Source organism: Acipenser ruthenus, chromosome 2 (assembly GCF_902713425.1).
Source record: "Acipenser ruthenus chromosome 2, fAciRut3.2 maternal haplotype, whole genome shotgun sequence".
Classification (NCBI taxonomy): Eukaryota; Metazoa; Chordata; class Actinopteri; order Acipenseriformes; family Acipenseridae; genus Acipenser; species Acipenser ruthenus.
This window is the reverse complement of record NC_081190.1, coordinates 24,757,153-24,771,782: the sequence shown is the minus strand read 5'-3', so window position 1 is coordinate 24,771,782 and position 14,630 is coordinate 24,757,153. Positions and strand designations below refer to the sequence as shown.

Sequence of the window (14,630 nt, the reverse complement as noted above, 5' to 3'; positions counted from 1 at the left end):
AAATATGTTATGCCCGAAAACAGCTATGTAAACAAAGCACTGGATAAATAAAAAATTATTTCTTTAAATATCTAAAAAATATTTCTGGCTATTTTTATCCTTTCTTTTAAACATTAACTGTGGCATGAATAGGTGTAAGGAATATCTCATAGATACAGTGTGTAAAGATATAACAATATCTCATGTATCTTTTTATATCCTATTTTTCAAGCGGTCAATAAGTGATCTAGCAACAAATAGCACCTCTGACTAAATACAGCCAATTACAAAGTATTTATAGAGACCACTCTGTTTACTCAAACATATAACAATTTGCAGAGACCATTCACCTAAATACTGTAACTGTAATGACTACCAGCATGGACAGGAATCAAACTGGTGACTCAGTGCTTTCCTTTTGCCAAACCCCCAGCACACAGCTGCTACAGCCGATTATAATAAAACTTTGAAGTTGATAATCATGGGGAATAAGCTTTGTTCTTATAATACCCAAACTCAAGAGATTTTCTGGTGTTATGTTAGCTGTATAATTATCCACTGCTGGATATAACAAAGGGGATATATTGTACGATAGTGTGCATCTGTTAATACATGCGTAAGAATGTAACTAAAGGGAAACCCATCTGATTTATTAATGTAATTTTCTTTTTTGTGACAAGCCTCTGAAGTAAGTACCAGCCTGAGAGACTGAACATACATTTAGAAACACCTACTATCACACTGTCAGTGAGGTCTGAAGCCAACATGGGCAGACAAAGACTGTACTGATTTGTAGTGATGCGTCTGCAAGTTGTTTGAATGGTTCTAGGTCTAGAGGGATATGCAATCATTTTCAATGATTACTGTATTACCTCTAATTACTTTGGGGACAGTGGGAGTGGAACTATGTTTCAAAGTCTGTTTGCCAGCCAGAGAGTTATTACATTTTATTCATGAAACATTAGTATTTTGTGCAGGACACAGAAGGACCTGCAAACCTCAATGCTAGTCTGTCAGAGTTGTTACTTGCTAGTTTTATTCTAAATATGGTCAGTAATGTGTTATAGATATCTTTGGCAGGGTATATGTTACTGAAATACTTTATTAAGTTGCTTTTCTCACTTATTTATTTTGCCTTGTACACTAAACTGTGGGAGTGTAAAGACGTATGGTATTGTAATTGACATTTTAACTTGCATACATTCTGTGCTGTCCAATGACTCCCATTAACTTGATCTTTTGAAAGCATTTGTTACAAATTTAGAAAGAATGATAAAAACAATGAGCAGTATTACATGGGGTTCAATATAGTGCTCACTCTGTTAGTGTCTAGACCTGTCTGTAGAAAAAATATGTTTTTATAAGGTCCAGACAGAATTAATTTTCATGCAGTCTTTAATGGTGCCTGTCAGATCAAAACAGCTGGGAAACATATGGCATTCATTTTCATATATCACTTGAAAAGAATTTAACATGTAAACAAAGTGAATATAAAAGTGCAGCCCTTTGTGAACTCCTAAAATCTTACACAATACATAAGTAAAAAAAAAAAAAAAACCCAAAAAACAACAGTTGATTTATTGTATTAAACCTCTGGGTTGTTCAAATGTTTCTAGGCTACAAATGCCTGATAATTTTACTATGCTGTAAAGGTAAGTCACATAGTAATACTAATGTTAATATAGTTACAGTTGATGATGTCTACATGCCAACAGTGTGAGGAAGCAGTTTTGAAATTGGGCAGAAACTAGCTAGGTGCTTTTTATGATTTATTTATGGTATGGATATTTATAATTGAAACGTTGTGCAGTCAAGGTTCACGTCCCTGTTCTGGTTTCATGGGAAGCTTGTGTTAATTTAAGAAATTTGATGGGTGACATTAATTACAAACTATGTAAATAGGCTGTCATTTTTTATTTTGTTTGTGTGTGTGTGTGTGTGTGTGTGTGATGTGATAAACATAAGAAATAAAAAAATGGCAATGCTTTGTATGTATTACAACCACAAGAGGAACGTTGTCATCAGAATTCTGAACCAATAATGAGCTGTGGTCATCTGATGCTTTGGCGTGTTTTACTATGTACTAGGAGAGAGACTCTGTTATTTGAAGAAGGGCTGACCAGTGAGGATTTATATCTACCAGCAGTGCCGGTCTATTTGTGCAGCAATCTCTTTTGAACAGACAGAGGGATTAGGAAGGAGTTCAAAACGGATCAGTAGGAAACTGGAACCATAAATTATACTTGCTTTGAAGTGAAGATTTTTTTTTTTTGGTTCTTGTTTTTTTTGGTTCTTGTTAATTATTTCCCAGTGAAAATAGTGTGCATTAGTATTATAATTCTTACATATCTCTCAACAGTTTAACTATTACCCTGGAAGTACATTTTACTGTGGATTAAATCACCCTGTAACTGCAGTACTTCCACACTGAACACACAATCCACAGGATAGATTTTACGTCTTTAAAATGAATTCAGAAAATGAAAGCACTGTGATATGCAAATATATTTTAGGTATTATGTTTTATTTGGGTTTCAGGATGGCAGTGATTTAAAGCGTATTACATTTTTGCTATTTAAATTCTAAAGTGTAGTGCTTAGTGTTAACGACTGCAACTTTCTGACTCTTGTGTGTTTTACTCCATCAGTTTCAGGTACAAACTGGAATTCTGGAGTGTCAACACTCAGTGGTAATGGATTAAAACCCACTGGCATTGCAGAAGTGTGCAGTAAGTTTAGACCTGTTAAAAGGGTTTCTCCTCTCAAACATCAACCTGAAACCTCTGAAAATGAAACTGACACTGACCACAGAGGAGAATACCACAAAGAAGACACATCAGAAAAGCTACCTCAGCCAGCCACTGCATCCCCCAGTGAGGGCCAAGGCTTCAAAGGTAAAGATGTTAGCTCTGGGGTCTTGTTTGGGGAGCTTGAGCATTATGACTTGGACATGGATGAAATCCTGGATGTGCCCTACATTAAGTCGAACCAGCAGCTCTCCACTTTGTCAAAGGTAGCTCCTGAGAAAAGGACTGTGGGTATCGGTTTAAGTGACACATTTCATAGCAACAAGCCTTGCTCCGGGGTAAATTCTGAGAATGTGCCAGCCAGTGTGACACAGTTCTGTGTGCTGTCCCCTGTGAAAAGCTCAGAGCCCAGAAAGGCACAAGCCATTGTCCCAGACCAGAACAGGCACTCCGCTGGAGGGTTAGAGCTTTCCCAGAATCTGTTTACATGTGGCTCAGTCTGTGAAGCTGAAGCTCAAGGTAAAAGCTTCACGAACAGGACGTTTGCTGATTCTCATGTACATAAGACTGACAAGACGATGCCTAACTGCCAGCCCAGGATTTTCCATCTGCAGAGTCCAGCTGCTGAGAGCAACCTGGACGAAACCAGCAACAGGACCTGGAGTAACATGGGAGGACAGGGAGAGAGGAACGAGGATGCAAAGAAAGTCAAAAGCATCCTTAACATCGTCAGAGAAGGACAGATTTCACTGCTGGTGAGTATGCACAATAATATATATGTACCTATATAATTTATGGATGGGAAAGTCTTTCACTTACTTCATTATTTATTGAGCTAACAGAATGACTCATGTTACTGTACTGAACTGCCTTTGACCTGGTTAATTAATTGCAGTATAAATAATTGCCTTAAACAGAAAGCTGTTCCTTTTTAGAAAATTTTTTTTTCGAAATACACATTTCGTATTTAATATCACATCAGACGTAGAAAGAAAGTACATGTGTGCAAAATATTTATAGTTCAGTTGGCCACAGCTATTCAGAGATTAGCACAGCTTTTGAAGCTCCATGCCTGGGAACAGAGGGTGCTCTGTAATGTTCTCATTATTATTCAGCAGTGTTTGTGTCAAGTTGTTGCAGCAGCATTCACAGACTGAGGTTCACATTGGAGCGCAAGTCTCCTTTGACCCAGAGTGAAGGTTTAAGTTAGTTCCAGCGCTCTGATCAAACACCATGCTAATGTGTTTCCAGAGAAACCAGATCTGAATGCACACTATAATATGCAGACGAGTTCAGCAAGCCTCACATTCATCCTGAAAAGCCCCAAAGTAGCACATTTGCAGTAGTTACTTAGCTATGCAAAATATGATTCATTTCTCAGTGCCGGAGGAATTGAATACACCCTGGAATAAACACTACACAGTTGGATCATCAATACGTTATTATGTGAACAAGCCTCACTTTGTTCAACTGCAATAATCATTTTTAAAAACAGTAAGTTTTATGTTTCACTTAATCCTTCACTAGTATTCTACAGTAATTAGTGCCTTATGGATTAACTTTTTTATACCATATTTTATTGGTAAATTATTATATTAGACATGACTCATCCCAGACAGCTGATGGTAGGTGGTCCGTCCACGTCATTTTACAGCTTGGTTTCAAATCCAGGATCTCTAAATACTTTTCTCTAACCACAAGACCAAACAAACTGCCTTCAAATTTGTATTAAACATCAATAGAAGTAATGTGATATTTCTGCTTATGATGGGCCAAAAATGTTCCTACTTGCATTGCAAGACCCTTTGGAGCCATATTGTTCTGTGTTGTTTAAATATATACTTAATAAAGTCTAGTTTTACAATAAAACAGATTCTACTAAGAATATCATTTACTGTCTCCGGTTTTCAAATGCTGATTAGATGCCTGTCTGAGTGCATGACACATTTGGACCTATTGAAAAAGCAATTTTGTAGTGATGAGCCATTAAATTATTTACCTTAACTAAAGCGAATATCATTAATGATGGTATTATTTATTTATTTATTTATTTAAAGTTAAAAATAATAGTTTTCCTTATAAAATCAATAGTTTAAAAACAGGCACTTTCCTTTTTGAGTTTTTTTTTTTTTTTCCCTGAAAGATGATCATGCATGATAATTTGTGTAGGTTTCTGTCACCGCAACTTGCCAGCATAGTGTTATTTTAACAGAGTAATCCTGTTTTCTACTGTCTACTATATCAATTGTCTTCTGCAATGGGACCCAGCCACATTTAGCAGTCGATAACCTGGAAACGATCCACGATGAGAATGGAAACAACCTGTTGCACGTTTCAGCCTCACAGGGACATGCTGAGTGTTTACAGCATCTCACCTCACTGATGGGAGAAGATTGTCTAAATGAACGGAATACTGACCAGCTCACTCCAGCAGGGTTGTCAATTAAGGTTAGTAAGGAAGGCTGAAACTGCTGTTTTGGATGCTTCTGACATTGTGCACTAAACGTTTTGGTACAATTTTAAGGAAGGGTTTAAACCAGAGGTTCCCAGCATTATTTAAACAAGGTCCACTTACCTCATGCAATGATCTGAGATCCAAGTTCTTAAATAAAAATATAATGAATTATACCCCCCCCCCCCCCAAGTATTTGGCCATCAAAATAAAAAACCTATGCCACATTCCAGACACAACTGTCCCAAAAGCTGAATAATTTATTTTTCAGGTAAAAAAAATAATAATGCACAAGGCTGCCATAACACAGTGCATCCAAAAATGGAAATAAAAAGGAATTGCCATACTGGTGTACAGGTGCTGGGAACTTGTGTAGAAAATTGCAAGCTTTGTCCATTGCCGTCCTTTTGAATTCGGGATATATACGTTCTTAACATGCATTATTTTAGAATAGAGCCATTCTCTGTCCGATAACCCAGACCACCCGTATAAAGCCTCAGTTGCCATTTCTTGATCTATCTTTCAGCTGTCTTTAGTTTCATGGTGCCATTTTAAAATGTAGCTTTTAACTGCCACGGTTTTATACAAGAATACTGTTTTACTATTTGGTCGATCTTATGAATGAAAAAAATAAATAAACTCCGACATCCACCCATTTTGTAAACCAAATTCTCCAACTCTCCTTTTATTTTTTCTTATCCATTTTGTACTCAAACCTTTTTAAATTTCTGTTTGCATGGTGAGAACATGACAACTGATCCACAAGAGGTGCGTCACACCAGCAAGTAATGTTAAGCAATGCTAAGATTGTGCAGCCCTGTCCTCTAGTGGCCATGGGCATGTACTGCTGTATTACTTTCCTCATAATAAATGTAAAAGTAAGACCAAACAAAAATGGCTTTGCGACCTGGATCACCCAGGACATGCCTGTGCAAGTTTAAAGATTCATTATATTGAAATAACAGACCAATATTAAATATATTACTTATAAACCCAATATATTTGAATTATATGCTAAACAGACTAAAACCCACTGCTTTGTTAAATACAGAACGGACATTTGGAATGCGTACGCTGGATGGTGAGTGAAACGGAGGCTATAGCAGAACTGAGCTGTACTAGAGACCATCCAAGCCTTATCCATTATGCAGCATGTTATGGACAGGTAAGATGACATGAAGATCAGCCTCTTTGTTTTGTTTTGGGGTTTTTTATAACTTTACTAATGATATTTCAAATGGCCATATTTAAATTATTACTTTAAGTAGCCTGTATATAAAAACTCTACAGTGTACTTGAACTTTTTTCAACTTCCATAATGTCATGAATATGATTTGTATTGAAGGCTAGTAACATTCCTTTTGTCGGGCTATTGTTCCACTGTATACTATTTGGCACAGTGTTGAACCAACAGTCTTAAACAGTGGTTTTGATTCATCACGCAGTTTAAGTACTCATTTCACTTTTTTTTGCCAGCAAATCCATTTGTTTAAGTTGCTGTCAAAGGTGAAATGTCCTTGTTGGCGGGTTAGAAACCTCCGGAAGCCCAAACATCAAGACAGATTAAAGTCTTGTGTATATTTTGCACACATAAGGTGGTTGTAAAAGTTGCATGATATTATTAACCACCTGAAGCACAATGAATTCAGTAATGTTGTGACCAGTGCCCATGATCGAAATGCTGCCAACCCTATCGCTGGGGTTTAGTAGAAATGTAGGTCTTTATCCACCAGTCTAGTCTATTAAAATCTAAACAGCATTGGAAACAAGATGACTAATCTCAGTCAGTGTGTATAAATATAAAATTGAATACATAAACAAATCTCTGGGGGATTTAATTCATTTTAATCATAATTTTTCATGTTGCAAAACTTTTTTTTCAGAACCTTTTGCCAGTATAATGTTGCTTGTATAATAAGAGTGCCAATATTATTATTATTATTATTATTATTATTATTATTATTATTATTATTATTTGTTTATTTAGCAGACACCTTTATCCAAGGTGACTTACAGAGACTAGGGTGTGTGAACTATGCATCAGCTGCAGAGTCACTTACAATTACATCTCACCCGAAAGACGGAGCACAAGGAGGTTAAGTGACTTGCTCAGGGTCACACAATGAGTCAGTGGCTGAGGTGGGATTTGAACCGGGGACCTCTTGGTTACAAGCCCTTTTCTTTAACCACTGGACCACACAGCCTTTTTCAATTTTATTATTATTATTATTATTATTATTATTTATTTCTTAGCTGACGCCCTTATCCAGGGCGACTTACAATTGTTACAAGATATCACATTATTTTTTCAGGGAGACCGAGTCATAATGTTGAAAGATATATTATTTGGCTTTTATATTTATATTTTTTATTTGATTTTCTTTACAGGAAAAGATTATTTTGTGGTTACTACAGTTCATGCAGGAACAAGGGATTTCATTGGATGAAGTTGACCAGTATGGTAACAGTGCAGTTCATATCGCTTCTCAACATGGGCATCTGGGGTGCATTCAGGTATCAACATTATAAAATAATTAAAGTACAGTAACATGCCTATCTTCCACCAAATATATGACAAGCATAATACAGTGAGCTTGAACCATAATGAAGTAGGTCACTATTACCTGCTTTGACAGATTGAGTAATCGGGAACTGACATTGTAAATTGCTTTGATTTATTAAACACGGTGTGAAGTGATTTATAAACTTTTTAAAGCATATTTGTCAGCAGTCTAGAACCGTTTCAACAAACTTTAATTCATCAAAACAGGGAAAGAAATGAAAATCCTATATTTTTTCTGGCTGGTAAGGACAGGTGCATACTAGATTTACTGTAGGAAATGAAGTGCCGCTTCATTCCAGGTGTAATGGGTAGAATGAAGTGCTTTACAGTCTGGTTAGGGGATTAGTTGGTTCAGTTAAGTCCTTTATGACATGGTTGGAACAAAGAACTGGACTGGATTTACCAAGGCTGCGTACCTCTGGTCAAGTGTGTTGGGGATAATTGCGAGTTTCTTGTGAGACAATGTAGAAACTTCTGGTACCAGTTTTGTGACAACAACATGTATCTGTAGAGGCACTTAGGACTACATTAAGCAAGAGCATACTGTGTTTCGCTATGATAGTTATGCTTTGTTGTTGAATTCTTTCAGATTTATGTTTATTTTATTAAGGAGTTTGTTTCTGATCATGTTATAAAAATGTTTATGTTTTAGAGTTTGCCAACTCACAGTAATGTCTCAATGGGAAACTCTGTTAGTTTTGAGTGTATTATAAATACATAAGCCCTGTAAAAAAAAAAAAATATATATATATATATATATATATATATATATATATATATATATATATATATATATATATATATAATACTTCACACAACATTCACTCATGAGATATTTAAGCTGTTATGATGGATTAAAGTGTGGTATAGTGAAGTCGTAATGATGTAGTCTTATTTTTTTAAACCGAAAACTAAAATGTTTTGGAAAAGATAGGAAAACTAAACTCACTTGGAAGCCACACAAGATTTTTTCTCATTTTAATATTTTAAAAGAAAAAAAGAAAGTATTTTCTGTAATATTTTTTGCAGTGGTGGCATTGTTAACAAATGTGTTTAATTTATTACAAAGTTTTAGTATTACTGTATGGCTTATGATTGAGTCTTTAGATAGCTCATGTTAATGCTTGAGGTTTTGTTAAAGCTTTGGGATTGTCTGCATGGATTTCTTTACTAATGTTTTTTTGTTTTGTTCCCCTATAGACACTGGTAGAATATGGTGCCAACGTTACCATTCAGAATCAACAAGGAGAGAAGCCTTCCCAGAGTGCTGAGCGACACGGACACACCACTTGTTCTCGCTACCTGGTGGTGGTGGAGACCTGTATGTCCCTCGCATCTCAAGTTGTAAAAATAACCAAACAGCTGAAAGAGTAAGTGATAAACACAGCAAACATTCTGCAATTACCTTAAGAACTCCTGAAAAATCTTTTAAAATCTGTTTAAAAGAAAATCATCCCTGGCTAATGTACTAGCTTTCAATAATAAAGTGAAGTGTGGCACAACTATAATGTACTACATTATTTTGGTCTTAAAATGAGCAGTACAGTAGGTGTTGGTATGTAATCATCATTGTATAGATTGAAGGTCTTTCAAGATGTCAGATACAGGGCTATCCTCAGTTACTGCAGTGGACTGCAGTTTCACATTATGTAAATGTTTTCCCTTCTTTCTTAGTTGATTTAAAAGTGAGTTGACTTATTCCACCTTGGGTGGATAATGGCTCTGTTGATTTTAGAAACACCAGGATTGTTGATTTCAAGTATGAACAAATATACAAAATAATCTGATTTTGGTTTTGTAGTTAATAACAATACCAAGGGGTTTCAAAGTGTCTTAAGTAAATGATAATATGTTTGCAGGCAAACCACTGTACGGGTCACCTTGCAGAGTCAACTTCAACAGTTACTGGAGTCACAACAGATGGAAGAGGGTACACCTATTGAGTCGCCCAGGTATCTACTTCATCTGATATTACAAGCGTGACTGCCGTCCTCTTCTATAGCCATAGTTGTTTACCTATCACTTGTTGTATGGGAAAGTAAAATAATTAAACAGATCTAAATTGGGGTATACGTAGTAGGGTATTAGGAAATTGATACATTATATGGTACATATTAATCTGCATGTGTGCATGCAGGTTGTTACTTTTAAATTGAACGCAGTATTGATGAGAGTCTGTTTTGATCTGATGTACTGTATGTAGATCACTGTTTAAATTTGCGTGTTTGCAAACCTTTTATATGTATAATCTTCCTTGCATTTTTAGTGCTCTTTGTTTTTCCTCCTAGTTCACCTTTGTCCCCTGGGACAACCAGGACTCAAGTGCCTTTTTCTCCTGAACATAAGCCAACTGATCCAAGTAACTCAACACTGCAGAAGAGCTGCATTGGTAACATTACCAGCAGGCGACTGTTTAAACAGAAGGAGGAAGACTCTGACAAAATCTTGCGTCAGCTGTTGGGAAAAGAGATTGCAGAGAACGTATGCACCCAAGAAAAACTGTCACTGGAGTTCCAGGATGGGCAGAAAGAAGGGGCTGGAGGTGGAGTGGGGACCACAGTTCTGAGAAGGATGCCAGCAGAGAAGAGGGAACTGAAGCTGGCCAGACTGCGGCTGATCATGCAAAGGTCACTTAGTGAGTCGGACACAGACTCCTATAACGCCGAAGACCAGAAAAACACTCCTGTTAAGAGAGCTGACAAGCGTCGGCCTCAGCCTATTGTTGAAAATGTGGAATGCACCGAAAGCTTAAACTTCATGATCAAAAAACACACATCCGCTGCTGCACGGAAGTACGCCTTTGCCACTGGTTCATCAAAATCCGTGGATGGACACAGCCCCTCGCCCACTTCAGAAAGCAGCGACCCAGATTACGAACCACATTATCAGACTGGGAGCCTGCCAAGAAGAATATCTGCTGGAGAAACATCTCAGTGTGGCTTGGATGGTGCCAATGGCCAAAAGGTTACCACAAGTCCCAAAAGTGCCCTCAAGTCCCCATCATCAAAAAGGAGGACTTCCCAAAACTTGAAACTCAGAGTGACCTTTGGAGAAGCTGTTGTTCACGTGGAACAAACTGAATGTGACTCGAACAGTGACAGAAGCAAAGAGAGTGGGAAAGGAATGTCTAAGACTCCACCTGGCAGCGAGGCCGGAGACCATTGGAAAAGACCATTTGGGACTTTCCGATCCATTATGGAATCCCTGAGTGGAAACCAGAACAATAACAATAATCATTGCCAAACCACCACCAGTCTACCACAGAATCCCATAGGGAGAAAAGCAGCAGATTCAAAATCAAACCAAATTACTCCCACAAAGTTAAAGAACAAGACAGTGAGTGCAGTATAGAGGCTGACTTTAGAGATATTTGCCTGCACTTTGTGTTTGTACCATGCTGTAGCTTTCTGATGCATTGCTCAATGCTGATTTTCACCTTTTCAGGATTCCGTAAACTTTATGAAGCTAGGCACTGCTAACACCCAGCTTGTCGTAGGCGGAAGGTTTTTTTAATTAGACATGTAGATATCATAGTTCTGTTTGCACTGCAACAAACAATTTGGCAAGAATGTAGTCTTATTCTTTTTATAGTTTAAATCCGATTCAGCTTTATTGGATGACATTTTATTAGATAACAAAATAAATGTGTACCACACTGTATTCAGAAATTGACAGATATTTATATTTTGTTATCACATTTTGCATGCAGTTGCTTGCTTGACTTTTGCATGTATTGAATCTTGGGCAGGAAAAGATGCATGATTTGCTCAAAAAGCATTTGCCTTGCACTCCTTTTAGGACCCTTGCAGTTTCAATTCCAATCACCCTACTTGCATGCTGATCACTGATGGCCTTCATAACACTTACACTGCATGGTATGTTTTGGTATGTTGGGAATTATTAAACAATGATTCAAATTATATATTTTATTCTAAAAGTATGGTTTCATCAAATATCGTTGTGCAGAATGAGGCTATATTTGTGTTTTAGGAAGTACAGTTAGTATTGTAATAATAAAATATATACAGTTTGTGAAAGACACTGAAAGATGAACGTCCCTTAATATAAGGTTGGAAAAATACTGCTGGTAGCTATATCATTATAATATCAAAGTAGTATCTAAACAAAAAAAATGATCTCTGTGTGTGTGTGTGTGTGAATATATATATATATATATATATATATATATATATATATATATATATATATATATATATTGTAAGACAGCAGGGAGGGGGTTAAAGCCTCCCTGAAGAAAAAACATGTGCGGAATGCACATTTGTTTAATTTTTTTTTTTTTTGGGGGGGGGGGGTTCAGCGCTTCCGCGCACTTTTAATAATACAAACAATAAACAAAATACAAAACAAAACACAAAATAAACACCTAGCTCTTTTGGAGCGCTAACTAAAACTTCCAGGAACACCCTGTCTAATACGGGACAGCTAAGCTGTTTCCCCGTCCTTACACCAAAACACAGGTTTAATACCACTCTTACTTTTTATTCACTTTGGCTACTCCGAGACAGAGCACCTCTTCTGCCTCCTTCTCCTTAGCAGCCATGAGCAGACTATCTGCCTCCCTTAAAATACCCTGCACCTGGTACTAATTTAACAATGGCTACCAGGTGCAGGGGATAATTAATACTAAAACAATTTAACAAATTCAATTAAACAATAAAGCCAACAATTAAATTAAACAAATGTGCATTCCGCACATGTTTTTTCTTCAGGGAGGCTTTAACCCCCTCCCTGCTGTCTTACAATATATATATATATAATTTGGCAGCTGGCTCTTTCAGCTAATATATATATATATATATATATATATATATATATATATATATATATATATATATACCACCTCGTTTGCACCATACTTTTTGGTTGTTGTGTAACGTTCCTTCCTGCACTTAAAGACTGTGATAGAGCTCAAGACGATGACTTAAACACTACACTTTGTTACTATATCTATCTATATCTATGTATATATATTATTCATCTACAATTGTAGTTGCCGAAGAGTTACCATTTCCCTTAGTACAGAACCATTGCATTGCTGTTGCAGTGCCACTGTATTGACATTATAAATCATCTGGTAACAACTTTTTTTTTTTGCAATTTTTTTCATAGTATTAGTCCGAATTTTTGATGTCACTAATTCAGGTTCTGCTTCCTGGTTCCTAATTACTTAATGTGCAGCAGTTAAAACTTGCTCTCATAGTCTAGCAGACCATGTTACCTACAGCACAGGTACCAGGGTGCAGCAGGTTAGTTATTTACAGCGCATTAAATTGGGGACCAGGGATTGTGTTAGCTTTCCATTCTTATTCTTAGTATACCTGTTATCTGTACATTTTTTCAGTAGGTAAATGTGTTTATTTGTTTTTTCACAGCACTGATGACCTCAACAACTCTTTGGAGAAAATGACTGTAAGAAACGTAGAAGACCCAGAGTTACAGGAACTCTTCCTTTAAGGGCAGTGTTGTGTCCACATGAGCTTCCTTCACTGTGTTGGTGCAAGTGACGTGAATGTTTTCCTCTGGTTCATTTTGAGCAACCCTACATCGCAGAGACAATGCAGAATCCAGAATGTTATGAACATTTACTCTCCCATAAAAACTCTTGTAGTGCTGAGCCAACAGGTCCTGTATTGTTTGGGGGAATTGGAGCGCTCATTTTCTTTTTCACAGTTCATTGAACTTCTATAATACAACTATTTATAAATCTATGCACTTTCAGAAGCAGTTGGACATGCCGTATATTTAATCTATTTTCAACAAAACCCAAAGGAGGTATAAATATATTCATTCTTTTCTGATACATTAAAGAGTGGTTTAATCATTTTAACAGGTTTTATTAACATTTTAGAAATAAAATGCATGCCTTTTTTTAATGAAGACGAACTACAGATAGCTAGCAGTTGAATATTTCACTTGGTAGTTACTGTATGAAGTACACAATTATGAATGAGGGATTCTAATCCTTTAATTACTGTGGTAACCTGTTTTTTTTCCTGTAAACTTGTTTAATTCATGTGTGGAATATGTTTGTGTTTGTTTTCTGATCTGTTCATTCAGCACTATTTGTTATTTTATGAATGTTGGAGTGCAAGGTGATTTTTACCTTGTCTGTGTATGGATACAGGTAAATGATATCTTAGTACTTTAGTAATGATTGGAATCTGAGCCTATGGAAATGTGTATACCACATACTGTGTTAACAGATGTTCTGTTAACTCCAGCAGTGTTAACTACAGATCTCTACTGTTTGTAAATGAGAATGTTTACATGTCTTTCTGTTGGTATTACATTTCTGTTTTAACAACTGCAGTATTTTACAAATGGGCAGCACTATTTTATACTTTATTAACCAGCATTTCTTTTGCATTTTTATGTTGTACTGTATGTAAGATAATCCATATAGTATTATTGGCAGTGCAATAACAGTTTGAATACAATGGAAACATCTGTTTCATATTACACTTTTGGACAGAAAATAAAATCCAAAAACCTAGATTATCCCATAAGTCATTTTTTATATTTTTATTTCTGTCATCCTACAGTAAATTAAATGAGATTTCTTAAGATAAGCAATAAAGTACTTGGATGCAGCTGAAGAACAGATACAAGAATACTCCCAATAAATGTGTTACTAGTTTATACTATTGTAATGGTTTCATTCCTTTTAAGATTTATTTATTTATTTATTTATTTTTTAAGTGGACTCAAAATGTCTTGGTAATATAATGCTGCAAGTCATTATTTTTATCTTGATTCGCTGCATACTTGTATAGCAGTGCCCCACACATTTAAGAGTACGGAATTTCATTCATTTAAATTAATATAAACTACCGACTCATGAAGTATTAACCTTCACTTTTTTCTATAAA

The 14,630-nt window shown here is 36.1% G+C and overlaps 1 protein-coding gene across 5 annotated transcripts in view; it reads left to right on the top strand.

Annotated features, from left to right (window-relative positions):
* The window catches only part of LOC117409250 (synphilin-1), a 51,724-nt gene extending 37,324 nt beyond the window's left edge, over positions 1–14,400 (top strand). For 3 of the 5 annotated variants that reach the window (XM_034014968.3, XM_034014969.3, XM_058992551.1), the window contains 9 exons: positions 2,627–3,480; positions 4,994–5,173; positions 6,229–6,342; positions 7,566–7,691; positions 8,941–9,110; positions 9,600–9,692; positions 10,029–11,076; positions 11,539–11,615; positions 13,134–14,400. In XM_034014968.3, the coding sequence (XP_033870859.3) occupies positions 2,627–3,480; positions 4,994–5,173; positions 6,229–6,342; positions 7,566–7,691; positions 8,941–9,110; positions 9,600–9,692; positions 10,029–11,076; positions 11,539–11,615; positions 13,134–13,215 (2,744 nt within the window). In that variant the 3' untranslated portion in view covers positions 13,216–14,400. Of the gene's footprint in view, positions 1–2,626; positions 3,481–4,993; positions 5,174–6,228; positions 6,343–7,565; positions 7,692–8,940; positions 9,111–9,599; positions 9,693–10,028; positions 11,077–11,538; positions 11,626–13,133 lie in introns of all 5 variants that reach the window. The other 2 variants (XM_034014970.3, XM_034014971.3) reach the window with 2 other exon arrangements.
* The last annotated feature ends 230 nt before the right edge of the window (positions 14,401–14,630 follow it).